The sequence below is a fragment of the Colius striatus genome, chromosome 7, assembly GCF_028858725.1.
Source record: "Colius striatus isolate bColStr4 chromosome 7, bColStr4.1.hap1, whole genome shotgun sequence".
Taxonomy (NCBI): Eukaryota; Metazoa; Chordata; class Aves; order Coliiformes; family Coliidae; genus Colius; species Colius striatus.
This window is the reverse complement of record NC_084765.1, coordinates 39,279,356-39,302,756: the sequence shown is the minus strand read 5'-3', so window position 1 is coordinate 39,302,756 and position 23,401 is coordinate 39,279,356. Positions and strand designations below refer to the sequence as shown.

Genomic DNA, 23,401 nt, shown 5'->3' with positions numbered 1-23,401 from the left:
TCATTTCTGCAAGAACTCTTTCATCTTAGCTGCTTAAAAACCTCACTGGAAGAGGACCCAAAGGTCCAATGCTGTATATGTTTACAACCCAGTCTATATACAGAGATTATATCTGCATTTGATAAATACAGCCTGTACAATGGGGCTGCTCTTATGGTCAGGTGGCCAAAATAAGGGCATAAGAGCAATACTATTAAATATCATTGTCTGCCTACTTGGAAATAGTGCCTTAATAAATAACTTTTCCCTAGTTACTGCAGATCGCAATATATGTACTTTCACATACCTATGCAAGTCTTCATGTCTTCAGATGCCATGAATCCATCATAGCAAAGACATCTGTACTCTCCTGGGATGTTTGTACACTGGCCTCCATCACAGATGTTAGGGTTGTCTTCACACTCATCAATATCTACAAGGAAAAATCAGGTTAAGAGCTCCCTGTATGGAATGCAGCTAACCATAATCACAACAAGCAAACATTTTAATGCTCTGGTAACATGATGAAGATTGAATCCCTGAAAATAACTGAATGGTACATTGCAGAATTGTTCTGATGAGTAAGCTGCTCATCTATAGCTAAAGTCAGTGGCAAACGTTCCCCTCTGACTCCAATGGGAACAAGAACTGACTCTGTAGGTAACAAAAAAGTCACTGACAGAAAAACACAGACCCTTTCTCACACCACGTGGCCACATACACTTGGAGATTCTTGGCTACAACCCATCATTGTTGAAGTCAATGGAAGCTCTGAAGCCAAATTCAGTGACAAAAATATTGGACTTCACAGAGCTTTTTTTAAAAAGCCATCGTTCAGGCAGAATACCTCTACAGGTCTCAAGGGCAGTGACAAAGTGGAAACAAAGAGTCAAACTTGTGATGGGAATAATTAGAGTACCCACATTCATTTCACTAAGAGATTTTATGGGGTTTTTTAGCATTTCAGATGACTGGCCAGGCCAGCCATATAGTTCCATTCTCTTGTATGTAAGTTGTTTTCTCAATTCATGAAATTGGCCCTCACTGATTGGGGCCAAGCTGCAGAAGCAGACATTTTATTGTATTAATGCAGCCATACTAAGGTCTGGAATTTTTCAGAGCCTCTGGGGTTATATTAGGATTTCTTGTAAAAATCCCTAGAATCTCCCTGTGTCAGCACCAACATAGACCAGCAAAGAGCAAAAATCTGAAACTGCCTAGTGATTCCATGGGAAAAAAATCAGCACAAAAAAGGACAAGATTCAAGAACCCCCTCCAAGAGAAAGGGTGTAACTCATTATCAGACCCATCTATTGTGGATTGCAGTAACTATGCAGCTGCAGAAAATGAACTCACTTTAACTTAAAATATCCCGTTCATTATTCTGTATTTCTAGCAGCTAGTGCTTGTATAGACACACAACTTCTGCAAGGAAGAAGGCTGACCAGTCCCTGTTCATCATGACAAGCAAATAATGCTGGCATGGACATTAGCCTGCAAATCTGGAATGGAACTTGAATTAACATGCAAAATTAAGCTCTAGAAATGATGATAACAATGACAGAAATAAAGAACTTTATTTACTAACCTGTCACTGTACTAATTTAACAGTTGGGGGAAAACCAGCTGACAAAGAACTTGTTGTTTCTCCTAATTGAGCTGATTATTTATGCATAACCTCACCAATTCAAACCTGACCTACTACTGAACTGCTCAGCATTCTTACCAGCTCAATTATCAAGAAACATATTCTGTAATGGCTTCCAGCTTTGTCTGATGTTAAAGACAAAAGACATGTTCACACAGAGAGCAAACTGAAAATGTAAAATAGGTGTTTAATATACTCAGGCCACAGTGCTACTGTATCCTGTACCATGTACAAACACCTAATGCAGTAATACCAGATACTCAGTGCAATGAGTAGAAAATGTTATGAAATACATGTTTTTTCTTATTTTTCACTCAGCTTGGGCAGAGAAAAATTCAAATGTGCAGCATATGTTTAAATATGCAATTAACATCTCTTCAAGAGAAGGCAGCAGCCTTTTTAAATCCAGGTTTTTAGAGTCAACCCTTCACATCTCTGGATATTTCCTCAGGTAGAGCTTGGCTTGACATCCAAAGCTCTCTGCTGTTTCTGCTATTTAAATCTGTTTACATGATTCCTAGTGCATTCAAGTATTTATTAAAGAAGAGTATGAAAATGAATGCTAATAGCTATTACTGGCTAGACTATGAATGACATTCTATTTGTCAGAGTCAAGGCTGTACAAAAATACACAAAAATTCACAACTAAGATCATATGTGCTTTTTTTTTTTCTCATCCAGGTAAGATCTGACTACAGACTTGTATGGACATAATTATAGTCAAGTTAATTTGTGGACAAAAGCACCGAGAATCCACGAAAGACGATAGTTCTCTATTCCAAAGTTTTTAGTTTAATATGCAGAAAGGTGCACTTAATGACCCACTCTGGTTTTGGGTTTAGAGATGGTTTGGGTGACTAAGAGCAAGCAGGTGTACAGAACTCTTTCCAGCCAGTAGACTTGAGATGCCTAAGGCTGTCCAAGTATACACTTGGGTCATTTGATCCCCAGTCAAGCCAAAAAGATGAAAACAGAAAAACGTCTGAGAAACTCCTGGCTCCCCTCCTCCTCATTTCCCTCTCACATCCCTCTAATTCTGTCTGAGGAACAATTTGAATCAACTGGTTTTATTCTCCAAATACCAATGTTTATGTAAGTGAACTTGCCTTTTCTAGAAACCTGACCTGAAGCAACCTATTTCTAATCTAAATATTTTCAGGTTTGAAATCACAGAATCAGGGCCAGTTAAGTTTTCACTTTTTCCAATTGATTTTCTTCTTTGAACAACCATCTGATGCTTGCTGAAGACTGGCCACTTTACATCTTTCTGACAGTGTAGACTGCAGTGCAGGGACAAACTACCTTTAACTATGCTTTAAGGCTATTTCATCCTGTGGAATAGTAGTAGGCAGCTTCGGGGTCACTCAGACCCCAGTCAGAGGTCTGTACGTGAGCTCTCTCTATTAATTCCATGCAGAAAACTCCATTTGTTCAACTAATTCCAGACAATTCTATTCCAAGACACTAACCCTGTCATACTTCTCATGCTCTCCAAGGAGCTCTAGGCTGGACCTGGCAAACAGATGACAAATATTCACATGCCTTAGTGGGCCAGTGGTTGTGCAGCAAGAAGTAAGAGAAGAGTAGGATAGAATTATCTTTCCAGAAACCTATGTGGAAATCATCAAGTTCAAATCATTTACCAGGATTATGACTCCCAGACTCCCAAAGGAGAACACACCCTGCTGTTGCAGAGATCTGAAAGAGTTCTCACAAACCCTGTTTAGAGTGCAAGTGAGCTGTTTCTTCAGAAAGATTCATACTATTCAGATTTCAGTTTGTCTGAAAGTCATTCTGTTTTGAAGCAATGTGGCATACTTGCATTTCAGTAAACAGAGAATTAAAAATAGGAATTTTCTTGCTTGCTTAGCAGTAGATGCCACATAACAACAGAACAGGGCAACCAACTCTTCTAGCATCTCTGCCTGTTCTTCCTCCAGTGTAACCATACAGTGCACATGCAGAGCACTTTGGCTTCTGTTTATGCCAGTTCTTTCCATTGACTTCAACACATTTTGGATTTGGATCTAATATAACACCCTAAAGAAGAAAACTTGTCTCCTACTAAAGAAATTACAGCTTGTTGTTATGAAACTCAGAACCAATTTGCAAACTTTCTGAAATTATGAAGAATCAATTCCCTCCAAAGCAATTCAGTCTGCAGCTATCCAATTCTGATACTTTAGAGGTGTTTACTTTAGAAAAAGAACACCACTTTCCATGCATTAACACTTTTTTTTTTACAGTATATTTGCTACAATGGCTTTAATCTTAAACAGCAGGTCCTTTTTAAAACTATTGAATTAAACCCTTCCAGCAAAAAAGTGCCAAAAATATCCCTTACCAGTGCATGTCCTGTGGTCTGGCATGAGTGCAAAGCCTTGTTTACAGCTACATTCATAGCTGCCTTCCGAGTTTGTACAGAAGTTCTCACAGCCACCATTCATTATACTGCACTCATCAATATCTAAAAAAGAGAATTTACAGTTAAAATACATAATACTTTTTACTTTGAAGTACACTTCAAGGACTCACTTTGACACAAGGACACAAGCTTTCCAGAACAGCATCAACCCAGAATCTACACTTGATATTTGGACTCTTTGAACACTCAAGTGTTTCCACATATAGGCATTGTGATGGATGTCAGGCAAACCAGGGAGGAAAAGATGGTATTTTCTGAGTGCATATACAAATATCTCTGCAGTTCTCTTTATGCATATAAAAATGCTCCTTTCGGGTTACTGCAGTGTTATGAAGGGAACAAAGTTTTTGTAAGGATCAAGGGAAAAAATTATCTACTAAGCAGAATTAAAGCCAGTGGATTTTTCATGTTATTTCCATGGCACAATAAAATGTGTGCATATAGAAGAGTGCACAACACATGATTTAAGCCAAACGGTTACTGGAAAGCCCTGTATTTGAAACAATTGTACATCAAATCAGGAAAAATTCAATTGAACCACATGATTCTACTCTGTGGTCTGTCAGAAACACTGATTATAGAACTTGGAATTTGCCAAGGTATTCCCTCTTAATGATCAAATGTGAAGTCTCAGGTCATTTAAAATAGTGTGCTATTTTATGCATCATGATTGATTTACTAGAAGAAATAAGCTATTACATAGTTAACTGCAGTGCTGCCATGGTTTCATCCATTCCTTACAACAGTGGATGCACACATTTGGGTTTTTTGCATGCTATTTTGATGGACTGTACTAGATCTTGAATCACAATTAAAAATGCCTTCATACAACTACTAAAAATGCAACAATTATTTGTGTTTTATCTTCCCTACCCGCTAGAGATCTCACATAGACTTCATACTTACCAACACAGTATAACTTGTCAGGTGTGGACTGATACCCAGGGTTGCAAGCACACTGATACTTTCCAATCAGGTTGACACAACGCCCATTTCGGCACAGGCTTGTGCTTAGCTCACATTCATTAATGTCTGTTGAAAAAGACAGAGTGGAATGTGTTTTAGTGTGAATGAAAATGACACTTACAGCAAACATTTCAAATGCCCGTGCAGCACACCAGCGGTGTCAAAAGCCGTGCACAATGTTGGTTTTGCCTGCACGTCTCACCTATGCACGCAGAGACATTTGGTGATATCTGATGGCCTGGAGGACAATCACACCGAAAACTTCCCTCTGTGTTGATGCAGGTGCCACCTCGGCAGAGGAGGGGGTTGCGCTGGCACTCGTCGATGTCTGCGGGGAGAAGGGAAGGCACATCACTGCAGGGGCAGAGCAGCAGCCCATCCCTCCCCACAGCCTGCTACTCATCCCAGCACTGCCTGCCCAGATTGGCTCTGGAGCCTTACCCTTCCTTAAGGGTTACCCTTTACACAACAAGGAAGTTAAAAACATAAAATAAATTCAAAAGAAGCTTCTTCTAAGATTTTAACCTGCTCTGTCTTCAAAGTTCAGGATGGTGACCCATGTCACAAAACAGAGGCTCTAGGGATAAATACGTGCTCATTTATGCTTTGCCATCTTGCAGAAGCAATGAATTCATATTTGGCTTGGAAATCAAGTTAAAGTGAGCTTTAATGACTCACAAAATGAGAGGGACCTAAAATCCAAGCACAACGAAACCTTCAAAAAATCCAAAACAAACCAAAAAGAAACCATGCCTAGCATATCAACACATAGCAGACTATTGCATTTCTATGGGCTACAAAAAGCTTACCCATGCAGTTTTTCATCATCATAAATCCACTTTCGTAGCCTTCAAAACATTCACATTCAAAGTCTCCAGGAGTATTGACACAGACGCCTTGGCCACAAAGATCAGGAGAGATGCGGCATTCATCAATATCTGTAACACAAACCACATGCCCAGTATTTTCAAACGAGTTCAGTTTTTCCTTTTCAAATCAAAATTATGAGAGCTATGTCCATGGAGTTTACCTGTGCAATTCCTCTCTTCAGAATCAAGGGCAAATCCACTGTCACATCTACACTTAAAACTGCCAATGGTATTTCTGCATTTTCCATGGGTACACAGACTGGGGACCATTTTACATTCATTGATATCTAAAAATGAAACAGCAAGGATATATGATGTTATCACTTCATACAAAAACAATGCACAAAATAACAATGACAACTTCAGAACTCATCCTTTCTCATCATAATGACCTTTCCTCTTGGGAAAGTTGTAAACCACACTACATAAACTGATACTGACTTCCACTTGACTAACACTGCACTGGAAGTGTCGAGAGCACTTTCTGCCATAAAATTGTATTAGTCTCTCCTTTCTCCTCCAGGATCTGATCAGCTGAAGTGAACAGTTAAGATTTCAGTGAACAGAGGATCAAATGTACAAGGGCAAAGAGAGCTTCCAAAAGAACTACACTGTCTTCTGGTTTCTGAGAAGAAAATGTGACTTTCATGAGTCACAGAAAACACAACAAGCATAAATAAAAACACATGTTACTTTTCTTTATGGATAATTAATGGCTTAGTAACTGTTTATAAAACTAAAGCTAAAACTAACAACAGCAATTGTCATTCATATATGTATGTATGTTCTCCTCCTTTTAGACTTCAGAATGCTTAGTTTTGGAGTAACCAGCTTTATAACATATTCACATCCACTCGTGCTTCTGACCTTCCCCAGCTTAACCCCACTGGTTACCCTGAAAAGGCATCTTTCAGCACATGATGCTAGAATGTCACGTTGTGATTTCCATTTAATACTGGAAGTTTACCAACAACAGTCATAACAAGACTTGTTTTACAGTAAATGAAATTCTGCTGATTTGATCTATCATCCTGGAAACACTTCTCTCTACTTCTCCAAGTAGCTTCCCAAGAAATTCCCCGAATTATTGACCCTCTCTTGCTTGCTCCACAGTAAAATTAAAAGTTACTGCCTGCCCCTTGCACAAGTAAGAAGGATTGTTCTTTCAACACATTCAAAACTGACTGCTCAGTTTGTTTCTCTACTATGAGGTGCCACATTTTCAAAGCTATTCCCCCAACCAGAGGTGCTATTACATGCCACACAGCAGGCAAAGTCAGGTACAATTCAGCCTCTCCAGCTGACACACAAATTTAGTGGTTTGAGGTTGCAGTATAATATGGTATTTAATGGTCTGTGACATAGACTAAATTATCTTATGTTTCATTCTGGTCTCAGTCTTCATGGAATCTAACTGGATTTTCAATTGTGCCTTAAGCTGAGTGAAGAGCCCAACTACCAACCAAAATCTTCCAACTCACAGGGGAGAGTGAAATGAAAAAAGAGGTCAGGAGGTTGGGGCATCCCTTTTTTCTATTGTAGCTACAGGACTAGGGGTGATGGGATGAAGCTAGATCACCAAAAGTTTCACTTAAACATCAGAAAAAACTATTTCGCTGTGAGGGTGAGGGAACCCTGGCACAGGCTGCCCAGGGGGGTTGTGGAGTCTCCTTCCTTGGAGGTCTTCAAGACCCACCTGGACACATTCCTGTGTGACCTGATCTAGGTGAACCTGTTTCTGCAGGGGAGTTGGACTGGATGATCTCTAAAGGTCCCTTCCAATCCCTACCATTCCATGATTCTGTGAAAAAGTTCAAGGGAAGGGTGAAATGAAAAGCCAGTATGATTTGCTGGCAATGAACCACAAACAGATCACACACCTTTAGAGAAAGGTTTCCCGGTTATCTCTATCTTTGTAGAGAACCCAGGTCCTCTAGGACAAAGAGCTTCAAATTCAGGTGATCCCTTCAGAGGGCACTCCTCACACTCAAAGCCCCATGCTGCCCCCACGGAACAGCAGCACGCATCCATTCGGTGTCGGCCTGGTATTTGTGACGTGCACTGCTCATCTTCATGCTTCAGGTAGCAACTCTCCAAGCGAATGTCTGTTGGGTAATTGAACAATATGTTGAGACAGAAAGAGAAAATTTAGTTCACTGCAGAGGAATCCTTTTCCAGAATCCCTTCAGAGGACAGCTTGCTCTATGTTTTTGTGGACACAGAGTGTACCAAGCATGCTGCGTAATTCCCAACAGCAATGTATTAACACTAAACTTAAGAGTTGAAGTAAGTTTAAAGTGTCATTCTGAAAAATGGTGCTCAACATAAAGTAAATTTTGGATCAGAAGAGGACTTTAAACATTGAAGCTTACCATACCTATATAAAGCCTTTTAATTACCACAAGCTACATATGTTCTGACACAAATCTTAGGCATTTACTATCATAAAGGAACAAAAGTGCTTTGGATGGATAGCATATTCTGTTGCATTCCCTATGAAGGTGTACAGTGGGGATAGGAATACCATATCCCTCCTCAAATGCTTGAGTCCCAGTCCACAACAGACATGTGTCCCCCTAGACACGCACACTTTCTTCCAACATCAGTGATTTCAGGGTGGCTGCCTCTGAGGAGTGCTAAGAGCACCGAGGACCTGGAGAGATTTGTCAGATGAATTATCTGGAGTTAAATTAATGCTTTTGCATTTTTTAACTCCAGCTAGTAGACAGTGATAAGCTTTGGCTACTACCACTGGAATCTGCTCTTGTTCCAGCTGAATTAAGTTCATATTCTTGATTGATTCCATTTGAAAATTACTTACGTGGAAAAAAATCATCTTCCTTACTGGTAAGAAAACACGCAGCAGAAATGTTACTCATCACAGATATTTGCTACCCTCTAGTAGATCTGTAAATGGAATTAATACCTACCAAGACATGTCCGTCCAGAAGCATCTAAAGTCATTCCATTGGGGCACTGGCAAACAAATGATCCCAAAGTATTGACACACTGTCCATTTGTACAGACTCCAGGAAACACCTCACATTCATTTACATCTGTTTCCAAACAAAATGTGAGTAATTACTAGCTAAACATGAACAAATCAGCAAAATATATGAAAATTTAAGTGTTTGGTTTTTAGGACAAAATACAAAACCACTGCAGGTCACATGGCCTGACAAAATTCCAAATACTTAGGATTTCCTATGCAAGTCAGACAGAACCAACTTCTTATAGAAAAGTGCTAATGATTAAAAATAATACATGCTGCTTTTTGCCATTCCTACATATATTGAAACAGAACTCCAAAGTAACAAAAAAAGAAGGGGCATTTAAAAATCATATAAATTTTCATACTCACTGTGAGCCAGATTCTGAAGCAAATGGGCAAAGAAAGACAAAGGTAATTGTATAATGAGAACGTGCATTATTGCAATGAGGTTAAGACATGCTGTATGGTTTTATTTTGGTTTTTTTAAGTGTATTTTTACTGTTTATGGCTTATCAGGCACACCACTGCATGTCTGGAAACTACAACACCATTTGAAATCTGGCCCTATGACTTTGTCAGCAATTAGTAACTTTAGATTAAAATTAAGTCTTCAAAATAATATTTCTACATTTAAGTGGCAAAAGTAGCACTTTGGGGTAAGGATGATTTGATTAACTGGGTCAGCTTGATCTGAGCATAAATAAATGTTTAGTAATCTAAGTGTGGAGTCCTCCCACTAGCAGCCTCTGTGAAAAGCATATGCTTCATAACTGCCTTTAGGAAAAAGCCTCCAGTGTTAAATATGGTTGAAGATGAAGCATGACAATTTTTAAGACAGGAGGATAAGAACAAGAAATGAGAAAAGAGTCAGTCTGATAATCTATAGCTGAACATTCATGTACAGAGTAACCAAGAAGTGAGTAGGCTGGACTCCATCAGTCTCTAGACAAAACTCCTGGTGCAAACAGACTCTGAAGCTCTCAAGCCACATGGAACAGGGCAGAGGATAAACATGGGGTGGACATCAGTGGCTTTTTCCCTTGAACATATATTATAAATGAAAGGCCCATATTGAAGTAAAGCCAGTGGACTATTAGAAACCACTGAAACACTGGTCATGGCCTGTGAGCAATATTCCAGCTAACAACTCCATGGCTCACCCGTAATCTAGAGGAACACAATCAATTTACTTTGCTTATTTCCTTCCACGAGGTCCATTACTCATTTTGCATGGGCTATGTATGGTAGAACTGAGTATCACCTTTTGGGAACTAAACTTACTCCCTTGTCCTGTCTCTCACTTGCCAGTAAATTTCCTAGAGATCTTCCGCTGTCTTGAAAAATGCTTACATTGGTTGAAACCCAAATACAGCTTCAGTATGTTAGAAGCAAGGGAAACTATTCTAAAAAATCTGGGGCTATCCAGGTCCCACTGAAATGAGAAAGATTAAAGCATGTAATAGATGTAATCCAAAGTGCTGGTAAAGGAAATGCCGAAAACAGTTATGTCTACATCTTGGAAGGATAAACTTTCCATCCCAGCAGTGTTGAAAATGTTCTAAGACTTTCCTTGTGAACAGAGATAGGTGGGGTCACTTTTTTCTCTTTTTTTAAAAAACTTTTCTTTCACTTACACACTCCAGAAAGTGTTGCTGAGGTCAGATAAGTTATGTACAGTGGGTTTGCAGCACAGACTTGCCAAGGTATTCAGTCATCATTTGGAAAGCAAAGAATATGTGTGAGGGTGTTCCTCTTTTACTTTTAATTTTGGTTTGTTTTTTTTTTTTGTTAAGAGAAAAAACAATGTTTCTTTATGGAAGCTACAGATGGGAGCAATTTTTGAAAAATATTTTAACTGCAATGTCATGTCAGTTGTTGTCAGTCACGATGACCCACAGCAGTTTGAGACTCTCTGAGCTTCTGCACATTATGGAAATATGCAGTATTTTTCCAGGGGTTCAAATAAATTTAAATGAAGAAGAAATAGGGTGGGACCTTCAATTCTCACAGAATAGTATAGAGTCATCTCATACCAAGCAAAAAGCTACATATTTAAAAAAAAAAATCTTTAACCTTTTCTTTAACCAAAGTTTAACCATGTCCTGATACTCTTTAAAACAAACAAACAAAACAATGCTTTGGAATGTTCCTGTTTTCCTATAATATTGCATTATAGGAAATATAATAGGAGGAAAGTTGAGGTTAAAGAAAAAAAACCTCAAACAAAAAACCCCCTTTCATATGAAATACAGTCCTTAAACATTCTTTTTCTAAAGCACAGTAATGGCTTGTCATACCACTGTATCAATAATACCATGTTTTATAACATACATAAGATGCATACTTTGCCCAAATAAGATACCCAGTTAACAGTATTTGAAGAGAAAGAACCAACTTTGTATACTGGTAGACACTATATTTGTAACTGTTTGAGATAAACTGTGAATATGTAGGAATGTTAAACAAACTGAAACCAAATTCATCCCTGACATAACTCTAATGAAGTCAATGAAACTACACGAGGTAAGAATTTGGCATAGTGTTCCTCCATGCTAAATTAACTACTTAAATCAAAACACTGGCATTTTTTCATTCAAGCTCTGATTAATGTTAAGGCAACAATAAATACCTTCACACAATGTTCCTCTTATTCTTGAATATCCTTTTTGACATATTGGGTCTGTAAAACAAACAAAAGTGAACTTTTAGAATGCTACAGTCCAAAACTCACCATTCAGTTATTGTGCAAAACTAATCATGTGAATTATTAGCTAGAGTTTATTGCTATGAGAAGTCTGAGTGCCTAGACAGTATCACAGTATTTTCTGATATCATAAAGAGAGAAGGCAACTGCATAGCATCAGACATTATCCTCTTTTGCTCCCCATGTGTTTTAACTAGCTAATCTAAGTGGTTATATGATTCTTGATTCATTCAAATCAATTAATTTAACTTGATCACAGCACATTACAGCCCTTTTTACCATGGATGGATGAGGATGAATTCTGTTAAGATATACTAGATAAATTTAACTGAAGATTTGGGTAAACTAGCAGCTTCCAGCCTATGAAACAACCACCCGCACACATTTCTGCATTCATCAGCTCATCCCACAGTTCAGTCTAATTATCAAAATATGCAGACCTCAACCCATTTCTTGATCAACTGTATGATTCTCTAAGTGATCAGTTAATCTACAGAGTACAACAACAAGGGCTACTCCCTCTCCTCCCCCCATTACCACACCAAAGATTCGTTTGTTGCAAAAATTTCCTTGGGAGCTCTGGGGAACATACATCTACTGCTACATCATTAGGAACTCTAGATCATTAATTATGACAAATCATGCTAAAGTAATGCTGTAAGTTACAGACTGTAGGTGTGGTCCCTTCCCTTCACAGTTTAAACTTCTAAAATATTTTCTATAATACCCAGTTAGAACCTTCTATAGCTATAGGCTACCTTTCAAATATTAACACTACTTCTTCAGACTGAATAAGGAATGATGCTTGATAACAGAACAAGTAAAGCTATTTGCCTAGCCTGTGCTCACATCTCTTTGACAATAATCTGGAGCATATCTCAGAACAGGAAAAATCCTACGTTCCTGGGGAAAATGAACAGCGTTACCTCGTTCACACGGTGTACACGGGCTTCCCCAAGCAGCACCTAGTGAGGAACAGCACTGGGACTTCAGAGTTGCTCCATTGATATTTATTTCACATCTTCCATCCACTATGTTCTGCCAACAGGTACCCTTAACAGTTTCTGTGTGCAAAAAATCCCAGTGTATTGTCATGCAGTTTGTTTAGCAGCGTACAGTAATCTATTTCCAAGCACATTTGATTTTAACCATGAAAAAGAATAGCTCTTCCATTATAAATACATCAGATCTGAATTTATTTTAAAAGCCCTTAGTTTATCCTTCTCCATGCTAGATTATAGCCTGAAACCACTCCAGCGGAGAGTATTTGCAAATCTGAGTTTATGCTTATTGACCTTGACAGGGAATATCACAACACTATTCAAGATCCGAGTCATTGTATTTATGAAGTCTCAGATTAGAGGCATATGCAGAAGAATGAAGTTGAGATGAACCCCTTCTAGATCTCTGATTAATAGATTTGATCTCCATTTCTGGATATCTGATTTTCCCCTGTAGGAAGTGGCAGGAGATACCCAAGGACCAGACAGAACTTTACTCCAGTTTTCCTCACTGACTAGGCAAGAGCTATAAGTTACTGTCCCCTCCAGAACAGGTAAAGGAAGAAATTATGAGTCCTAAGAGTATCTAAGTTACAGCACTGCCCATGTCTGCTCTTGGGTTTGTCTGGTCTGTGTACAACCTACTCATGCTCCATCTCAAACAGAAAACTGGCCTTTCCAGAGAGCAGATCTTAAATGACAACACGTCCACTTCCTCTTGCAGGAGGGAACAGTCCTCAAGAAGTAATCCTTAACATTTTTATATTTGTTAAAAAAGAATTCATCTCTCTTTCAAATCTGACATGGAAGCACACCATGTTCCAAAGTGCTAGTCACACTTTCTGTACCCACAGTAATGGTGAAAACAAACACTTTCTTGACATTGTTCCTACAACGTTTTTCACTATAGCTATCCCCACAAGTTATTTAAAAATATTTTCCAGACTTGGTGTATAATGGTTGCATGCCACTGCAAACAGCAAACATAAAGCTTTAGAAGAATAAGTACCTATGCAAATGGTTCTGGTTGTATCCAAAGTGCTTTCAGGAGAGCATTCACAAGCAAAAGAGCCTGGTGTGTTTTTGCACACTCCATTAACGCAAGGGTTAGATTCACATTCATCAATATCTAGAAGAGAAACACATTGGCATTAGTGCCAGGAAGCATCAACAAAAATACATATGATCTTTTTCAGCTTAGGGAAAAACAGAAGAAACTTTCCTCATGACCAGTTTTCATGATATTCTGGTTTTTATTAGGAAACTCTTCACAATTGACTAACAATGCCTGTGTTCTAAAAACACATTAACACATTAGAACACTAAAACATTGAATGTGGAAGTGGTATCTCGTTTTTCAGTGATACCCAGTTATTGTCCTTCTTTGTAGTGATACACTGTGTTGTTTAAATGATCTGATACACATGCCGTACGTAGCTCAAAAAAGGGTTCAAACTAGGAGTTGTCTGGCTCTGTTCTCTAGACAAGATAACAGATCTGTAAAACTTGGTTCTTCTCAGGATTTTCTCACCCTTGGTACAGTGTGGGCCTACCAGTAGTAGTGAATGCTAGTAGAGACCTGTATAGGCTATTCCATGAGGTTATATAATGCTTTCATATTGGTGTTGTCTCTTCTCATTCCCCTACTTCCCCATATAATCTCTTGATGGTTTTTTTTTTTAGTTCTACACATTATATTCTCATTGCAGTTCAAAATATTTCTGGCACCACCTGAGAACAATCCAAATGAAATGAATACAATCCAAATGAGGATGAAATGGAGTGTTGCCAATTACCTTCACATGTCTTTAGGTCAGGAGCGTATACAAATCCTTTTGGACAGGTGCAGGTGAAACTTCCAGGGGTATTTCTGCATTGCCCATTGTCACAAAGCAGCATGTTCAGTGCACATTCATCAATGTCTACAATGAAAATCGAGAACTTTTTAAGAAAGAAAACATTTCTGGAATAGAAGCCAGGATAGAACTTCCCTCCCAACTGCCACATTTCTGTAGATTTTGTGTATGTGGAGGAAAGGAGGCAAAACGGAGAGAGAGAGGAAATACTCACATACCTGACTTGCACTATTTTCCTCAAAGGCACTAAAAAGATTTCTAGATCTTTTTAGTAGACAACAGGTCTGGAATTATTTCAAATGGAAATGACCATTCCATACAAAATTACCACTAAAGATCCCACTTGCTGCTCCTTTTTTCTTCATGAAAACTATCATTAAAATAATGAAAACAATAATATGTATATGAATTCAAACCACACAAATATTGCCTAGAGAAAAACGAGCACTTTCATTTTGGTTTATAAATAGGGATTTTTGTTAAAACCCTCACATTTCTCTACATACGTGTCTTGACTTTTTTTCTGAGCTTTTCTCTTTACAAGCTGCTTTGCTTATAAGAGCTTGTACTTTCTTTCTATACATATTCATAATGTGCTAGGACACAATGGTTCAAAAAAGGACACTTTTTATCTTGCCTATATTGTGGAGCAGGTCTACGCAGCCTCTGATTTCCTGCACAGCAGGCCCCATAGTCATGACAGAAACGTGAAGAGGAATGGTTTGGAAAGGTTTGCAGGTCACCTTAGTCTTTAAATCACCATTTTTTCTTTTTCCAAGCTGGCTCTGAACTGTTATGGTTAACGAGGCCAATGGAAGTCTACACTTGCTTCAGAGGTGAAAAATTTAGATAGAAATGCTGGTGCTAAATTTCAAGAGCCTTAGGAAATCTTTGGAAGAGATTGGGCCATTACAGAGAAGTTGCAAGAAGGTGGCAATGGGCCATGAACGGCAAGTGAAGACCAGGAGAGACCTGAGAGCAGACAGGAACAATTGGCTATGTCAGAGAGGCCTCAGAAAAGTGTTGAGAGAAGCTGGGAAGGCTCAGAGGGTCAGTGCAGCAGCTGGGAACAGCAAAAGTGCTAGAAAAAGCAAGGAGATTTGCAGAATAAAACAGACCGTGTGGGAAGCTTCACAGGAGTTCAGAAAATTTGAGAGAGGGCCAGGTGGAACATTATGGAAGAATGGGAAACAGCTGTGATGGAGCATGGATGTGGGCTGCAACAGGGTGGGCTGGGGAGCAGCTGGAACAGTCACAGATGGATGAGGAGAAGAGAAGGGATACCATAGGCTATGGGCAAACACTGAAATGGGACATAGATAATTAAAGCCAAAGAAACAAATGAGAAAATGGGATGAATTACAGCATGACTTTATAAAAGACAGATCAACTCTTATGGTCTTTTTTTAAAATTAGTGAATAGTTTAGACTGGGATAATATACATGACTTAAGCTATTTAGGGTTAAATAAAAATACATAACCCAAACAAAATTATTATGTAAGCTGGAGATCACAGGAAGAGTTTTAAGGTGGTTCCAGAGCTGGCTGGAGGAGAGATTACAGTAGGATATATTAAAAAAGGGAGCAATCACAATGGTGAGAGGATATTAGCAATGCCTTTTAGGGATCAGTCTTGGGCCTGGTCCTATACAATACTCATTGCAATGCAGAATGGGATCAAAAACTGTGGTCAACACTAAGCTGGAAGTTATTACCAATATAGAGAATCACTAAATGAATCTTGACAATGTGAATGAGATAGAAGATGAAATATAATCACCAACGTTCAAAACCTTGCAATTAGGGACCAATGACAATACCATGCTGTAAGCCAGAACTCATCAGTCGAAGGCTATTGAGAAAACTCTGGATGTTACTCCTAGTTAGAGGCTGACTTTGATCCCAAAGCATAACACATATTTGAGAAAAGACTAATACAGTCTAGAATCATTTTAGGCAGGATATTGCTAGGGGCAATGGAGATTGCTGGCATCACTGTACAAGACACTGGTTCAATCTCATCAGAACAGTGGTCAGATCAGTCATGTTCATGAGAGGGCTGCAGCATCTGTTTTTATGAAAAGACTGAAAGTGTGGATTTGGATAGTGTAGCCAACAGTTCTTCACAGTATTCTTTCTAGATACTTTGGGAGTAAGTGCTGACAAGGTGCTAAGTCAAAGGATAACATTAGTACAACATCAGTGATAATACAGTGGTCACAAATAAATTTCAACAGGAAAGCACAAAAACTTCCTAATCAGTTGTGCAAAGAAGATCTGAAACAAGGCATCAGTGGAAGAAAGGAATCTAAAGGGTTTTAAGTTATGTGCTTTCAATGAAATAAGAAAATTGCCAGAATGAAAATTTGTAACAGGAGTTCTGCAAACATCTGATGGGCTTTTTCACATCCCAGATAGTGTAAGAGACTGGACTGCTACTTATTTGAATTCTTTTAATCACAAGCCACAGTGCTTCCACTGGTTGCCTCTTAAGAGGCAAGAACAACTTGCTTCACTTTTCTGTGATGAAAAACTCAGATTTAGTTTTTTTCACTTGTTCAGCACAGGAAATCAGCCCTAGCACTAGATTCTGATGGTGCTTCCAATTACAATAAATTTTCCTGTGTCTGGCCAGCATGCTTAATACAGCTAAACCAACAGCCCTGTCTGAAAGTTGAAAGGGAATTTTCCCCAAAGTCAGAGCTAGGAGAATCCACATAAGCCTTCTGTAGTGTATGGGATGTTTATCTTCTTATGGTCATTTGTGACTTTTACTTAAATCCCCTGCTCTTGGAGGCACTTGACACACTAGTGATCCCACATGCCTCCCGTGGTTCACTGTAATTGCAGGATCTGGCTTCTTTTGATTTTGAGAAACACTGGTACTGGAGGATGCATATTGAGTGGACTTAGCTGAACTGGATGTTTATTGCCTGGTTGCCAGTGATTTGAATCGCTGATGGCAACGGTCCCTTACAGCCCCACAGTTGAGGATTTTACGAGCATTGAAAAGGACTGAAATTAAAACAAGAATTCAGCACAAACATCCAGAAATGTCAGAAGAGCAGCTAGTGAATCTGATGAAACACTGAGAAAATAAGGTGGAAGAGGATAAAAACAAGCATCCAACTTCAAAATGAAAAATAGGACATTTCATACCAATGCAGTTTTTCCCAGTTGAATCCACTTCATATCCAGGGTCACAAATACATTTGTATGTTCCATGCAGATTCTCACACCTTCCATTTGGACAGAGATCAGTATCCAGTAAGCACTCATTTATATCTACATGAATGGAAAAAAAAATCAAAACCAAAAAGCCAGAGTCAGTTGTTGAGAGGTTGTGGGGGTTAATTCCCCAAATTAGAAAAAGATGTATTTTCAATATCACTAACACTGGCTGCTCCAGATTTATAATCATGTAGACCTGATTTTGGAATTCACATCTAAATATTCAAACTCAAGAGAAATATGTATCCCTTTCACATCAATTTAAGATCATCTCTAGACCACAGTTGTTTAAGAGACTTAAAACTGTAGATAAGAACTGGGATATTAAACTAAGCTTTTACAATCAGAGATACAGGTATTAATATCCCCCTGCATCTCCCAATTAGTACCATTTCCAGATGTCAACACTCTCCAAAATATGAACATCCCTCTTTTACAAATGCTTTTCCCTGTCTGCTGCCAGAAAATCTACTAGTAAGCATTGACTAACTTCGAGTTTGAAGTTTCACAGTTCTAGGACTACTTAGTTTTTATTGTAATCGTTTGATCCTTCTCTGTAATTAACCAAACTCTGTCAGCCTGATCTTTCTGACAAATGAAAACATGTGAGGAAGCTTAATGTTCAAATAGCTTTACTCTTCAGAATTATTTCAGCCAAAATGTACAAATATGACTTAAATACATAATTTCTAAGTCACATAGGCAATAATACAATTTGCCATTATTATATAACAATGTTTACTTACATTTCATGGCACAAAACAGAGAGGGTGCACTGGTGAAATGGCATGCTCCACTCAATTCATCCTAAATTATTCCAATGTATTGCAAACATCCATTTGCAACATTCTAACGTATTGAAAACATCCTCCCATTCTTTCCTGCCATCATTCCCACCAGTATGTCTATTAAATCAAGGATATCAAGGTGACACTTTCAGTCAGAATTGCTATAGTTTGAATTACATTAGTTGATCTTACCATTCCCTCCTGCAGTCATGCCAGTTCCACTGCTGCACAGAGCCTGATATTCAGCTGGAAAATATTAAAATACTTACTGGAATATTCTTTCTTAGCTCACTGCTTTCAGCATCATAATTTACAATATGCCAAATAATTACTCAAATGAAATTATATTCCTTTCAATTATTCTTAAAACATTAACAGCCTTACAGCATTCTGAATCTGTGAAACAATTTAACAGAATCAAGGTCTGCATCTGCTCATGAAGATGGATGGGTAAAAGCTTCACACAGTGAACTGAGGCATTTAGGAAGACATAAACTTCATGCTGTCTCTGCTACACAAATGAACCATAATATATTCACAGCAAGAACTCATATGACCAATCCCTTGCTCAAGATACACATTCAAAGTGACCAGGAAACAAACAAAAATGTTTTCTTATAAATCCAGTCCACATTTAATCCATTTAGGGGTTTCTTCAGGACTTCACTGCAGATCAAGGATCTCTTAACAAATAATTAAAATATCTATGAAAGTATCTCAAATATCTCAATTGCTGCTGGGTTCAAGTTCAACCTTTTGAGTTCAGAACAACAGACTAAACTGACAGCCATACCAGCATTAATTGTTGCCATATAGGTCAGCATTTCCCAATATATTTGCACTTAAATAACAGCCCAAATAATTACTTACACTGCTAAAATGGATACATATTTATAATATTTATGGAATTAGCTGTCTTCTCTTTAAAGAAAATCACATGTAACCCATGTAACACATCCCCCAATATTATCATAACCAGTAGATTAATATGTACCCTCCTAGAATCACATAATCTCTGCCACTTTATGTGAAAGTAGATTTGTTCTGGATGTGCATCAGCAAAACTTTTAGTCTAGGATGATGGGAACTTCTGCAAAGAGCTTCTAAGAAGCATAGATACATGAATATGTTCCTTTTAGGATTGTTTTTCAGTCTCTTAGATACAAAGCTCCTCTCTAAGAAATGTTCTCCTTCCCTCCCCCACTCAAAGCCCAAAGAAATGCTACACTTCACTCTACATGACGTGGCGCTTTTTTAACACGGGAAAATTGGCTTCCACGTATGTAAATGTTCTCACAAAGTCCAACATTTACAGAAGATTTCAATTCTACTGCACAGTAGGAAGGGCCAGTGACATCAGCAGAGGCTGACGGAAAGACTCCTTCCTATTCTGCTAACAAAGCAGATACTGTGTTAGTATGAGATGCTTTTGAGCCATATATAGAATAGCATATTTTGTTTACAAACAACAACATATTGTCTGAGTGAAAACAAACACTCAACAAAGTGGGGCTTTAAACTAACTGCCTGCAGTCAGTCACCTCCATGAAACCAGGGTGTCCCTATTTACTGGCCTCACAACAAGGGCTGTGTCAACACAAGTATTCTTGGAAGAAGCCTTTTCCTGAAAGCAGATCCTGCTCATGAGAATGACAGGGACCGTTTTCTTGCCACAGACACGTTCCAGACAACTTTGCTTGGTGAGGATTTCAGTGAGAGACTGAAGTATTCTCAATGTTTGTTTCTGCATTGACTATCCCAAGGCTAGCTACTGCATAACCGATTTCAGATCCCTTGAAGGATGCAGGCAGCAAACGTGTGACTGACAGGTGTACATGAGGATTTGAATGCAAGAATTACTCACGGCGTTTCCATGAATAATTTGAGTTCAGAATGATATTTTTTCCTATCCACATCTATCAAAATTGAGTTTGATGTCTGAAAAAACTATTTTAACGCATCTAAGAACTCTGGATCCAGATATTGGCATTTATTGTTGCCTAAAAAATTGTACTCTTCCAACACATAGCAGATTGCTCAAAATACCCAACCTTCCTGATTTGGAGTGGTATATTAATACAAAACTGTATTTTACCCTCTAAAAATAGTTTATCAACACGGAGCTTAGATTAGAATATGTGCCTGTAAATATGCCATACCTGAATTTTGGGCTGGGCAGGGCTGACAAGGTTCCCCAAAGGCATAGTCGGTGCTGGCACAACAGCACTCTGATTTTGTAACTGCACCGGTTAAGGGTCTCACGCATTGTCCTCTCTTGTAGCCACCATAGCATGTGCTTCGCATATGTGTATCTGAGGAAAGAAATCTCTCTTAATCTTGCCATAGTCAACTACACTGCCATAAAACACAAGCACTGTGGTGTCAAACACTGTAAAATAGCTGTCAAAACAAAACACCTTTCACCATTTCCCTAAGTTTTTCATTCACCTATACCCTCACTCAACTCAAGAGAGGAAATTCTTCTTCCTCCTGTACCTAAGAGTTCAGACATACAAACTAATTACTGCATTTAATGACTTAACATGCACTGGTGAACTTCTAGGGGAATAATCAATACTTATCCTTGAACTAGCAAGTAGCCACAGAGAACTGGGACAAAGTCTCTGCCATGTGACAGGGACATTACTCACTTGTAATTTGACAGGCCCAGCAGCAGGATCTCAGAGTTAGAACCAAGTACATCTTGCATTCAGTACTGTTTATTTTATTCTCAGATTTATAGGGCTGATTTGATTTTAACGAGAAATATTCTCTCCCTAACTTTGTTAGTTGTCTCTGATTCATTAAGGCTAAAATCATCACTGGTGCCACACCCTGGACTAAGCTCACTAAGGCTAAAGCTTTTGTTTCCATTTATCCCTGGAAAAAAAAAAGGTAGAATGCGACAAAAAGAAAAACTTGCATAAAGAAAATACCCTAAAATGTGCTGTTGTTAAAGAAAAAGAAATTGCTTGCAAAAAAAAAGAAAGGAAAAGTCAGTAATGCTTTTCCAGTTATTTTAGACATTTCTCTTTTCAGGTCCAGAGGTGATATTTTTCACTTTTAAAAAACTGGCCACAGAATGTGTCAGACTCATTAGAATATTGAAATCAAATACTTCAAAAATCTTTTGCTTGTAGAGAAATAGGCAGAAGGGGAAAAACTGATGTATCACACTTGAAAAACAGGTGAGAGTAATTAAGTCTTTGAGCTTAGTGAGGAATGAAAAATTTCACATTGACAAAAACAGGGTAAACCTACTCAAAATTGGTAGAGCACCCCTCACCTCCAACAGCATTGCACTGTAAAGTCTACCTGACCTTTTGACTTGGCCTATGCACTTTTTCTTTTTAAATACAAAGGAAAAGAAAAAGGAGCAAAATGGGTTATTACCGTAAATGTCCCAGAGCTATAGGTATTTACTATAACTACCAGCAACCACTTAATGAAAATATGGTAAACCCTACATTCAAACTTGATCTGTCCATCAGTCTAGCATTAATGCCTTAACATTGGTTAATTGTGACTTGTCACTAGTTACTCTTGTCTTACCAACACACACGCGACCGTCCAGTCCTACTGCAAGGCCAGGGAAGCATTCACATCTGAAAGAGCCATCAGTGTTCACACAGCGTCCATTCATGCATATTCCAGCTGTCTCACACTCATCGATGTCTGTTGGAGAACAGGATGAGCTTTATTAGAAGTTAAATTACATGTGTTCAATGCCTGAATGAAACTTGCATTTCTGCAGCTTATTTTCCATGTATCTTACAGAAAAATATCACGTGTAAATGGAAACTGGCTCAAGAAAAGGTTTTATTAGGAATAATGATTAATTCTCTGAGGTGGAAGAAGAAGATGCAAAATTCAGGAGAAATAAACACACCAAAACAATTTCACCCTCCTAGGAGAGCTAAAACACTGCATTTTCCTAACATGTTCCAAAGTGTACATGTTCCAATTTAAGAGTCACTCAGGCAAAAATCATAATCAAAGGAAGGAGCAAACCTTCCTGACTGATAACACAAAGGACTTCTGTAGTGTGCAACAGGGCACTCCCTTTCTGTATGAACAGTTTATGCTGTCTATCAGTCTAGATAACAAATTGATTCTTTCATGCCCTCTATGAAGTGCCTTCACAGGGCCACCAAAGGATTCTCCTGCTGTGGGTTCAGTTTTTGGAACATCTGAATCTCCACAGTCAGACCCTGCCTACACATAGTATCTCTCTGGTGATCTGCATGACAATTGGGTTTTCATCAGATGCTCATTACAGTCCATTTTTAAACTTTGAATGGACAGTCTTGAAAGGAATTTGTTAATGATTTGAGCCCTGAGCAATTGCGGAGGACAAGCTGCCATCTTTACCCAACAATAGTACATTGAATAATAAGGCCCTCAGCAATGAATTACAAGAATGAAGCTTTATAGTATTAGGCTATCACAAAGGGAGGTTAAGTCAGTAAAAAATTATATAGGCTGCATGTCCTGTTAGTAGTAAGGTCATTCTCTAGACATAGAGAGCACACAATTATTTTACAAGTGATTAAGAAAAAGAGTGTTTAATATATTGTTTGGAAGTATGTATAACCTTTATAAAATAATCACTTCATAACAACTCTCCATAATATACACAAGAGACAGCATGTGTGACAATTTCCTTTTTTCTGACCTTAAAAGGGCAAATTGAGAGTGAAACACCTCTGTGTTTTACTTAGTTTGTGTTGTTTGGCATGAAACGTGGCTTGTATGATCCAAGATTCCTTTTTCAAACTGCATTTTAAAATAGAAGTTACATTTAAGTACATGCACTCAATTCATTTCTACTTCATCCTGCAATCTTTCGGTCTGTTTTAGACAAATCTTAAATGCTTTTCCCACTTTAAATTTAGTCCTTACTCAGTGTAAGTAAAAACAGAACAGTGACTTCAATAGTAT

General features: G+C 38.3%; 1 protein-coding gene across 2 annotated transcripts in view; it reads right to left on the bottom strand.

Moving 5' to 3' along the window:
• Positions 1-23,401, bottom strand: part of FBN1 (fibrillin 1) — a 156,998-nt gene that overhangs the window by 50,510 nt on the left and 83,087 nt on the right. For both annotated transcript variants that reach the window (XM_061999182.1, XM_061999183.1), the window contains exons 15-30: positions 22,013-22,135; positions 20,620-20,772; positions 18,653-18,706; positions 17,601-17,726; positions 14,381-14,506; positions 13,594-13,713; positions 12,510-12,647; positions 11,509-11,559; positions 8,818-8,943; positions 7,768-7,992; positions 6,049-6,174; positions 5,828-5,956; positions 5,221-5,346; positions 4,959-5,084; positions 3,972-4,094; positions 287-412 (exon numbers count right to left, since the gene is read on the bottom strand). In XM_061999182.1, coding sequence (XP_061855166.1) covers positions 287-412; positions 3,972-4,094; positions 4,959-5,084; positions 5,221-5,346; positions 5,828-5,956; positions 6,049-6,174; positions 7,768-7,992; positions 8,818-8,943; positions 11,509-11,559; positions 12,510-12,647; positions 13,594-13,713; positions 14,381-14,506; positions 17,601-17,726; positions 18,653-18,706; positions 20,620-20,772; positions 22,013-22,135 — 1,998 coding nt within the window. The remainder of the gene's footprint in view (positions 1-286; positions 413-3,971; positions 4,095-4,958; positions 5,085-5,220; positions 5,347-5,827; positions 5,957-6,048; positions 6,175-7,767; positions 7,993-8,817; positions 8,944-11,508; positions 11,560-12,509; positions 12,648-13,593; positions 13,714-14,380; positions 14,507-17,600; positions 17,727-18,652; positions 18,707-20,619; positions 20,773-22,012; positions 22,136-23,401) is intronic.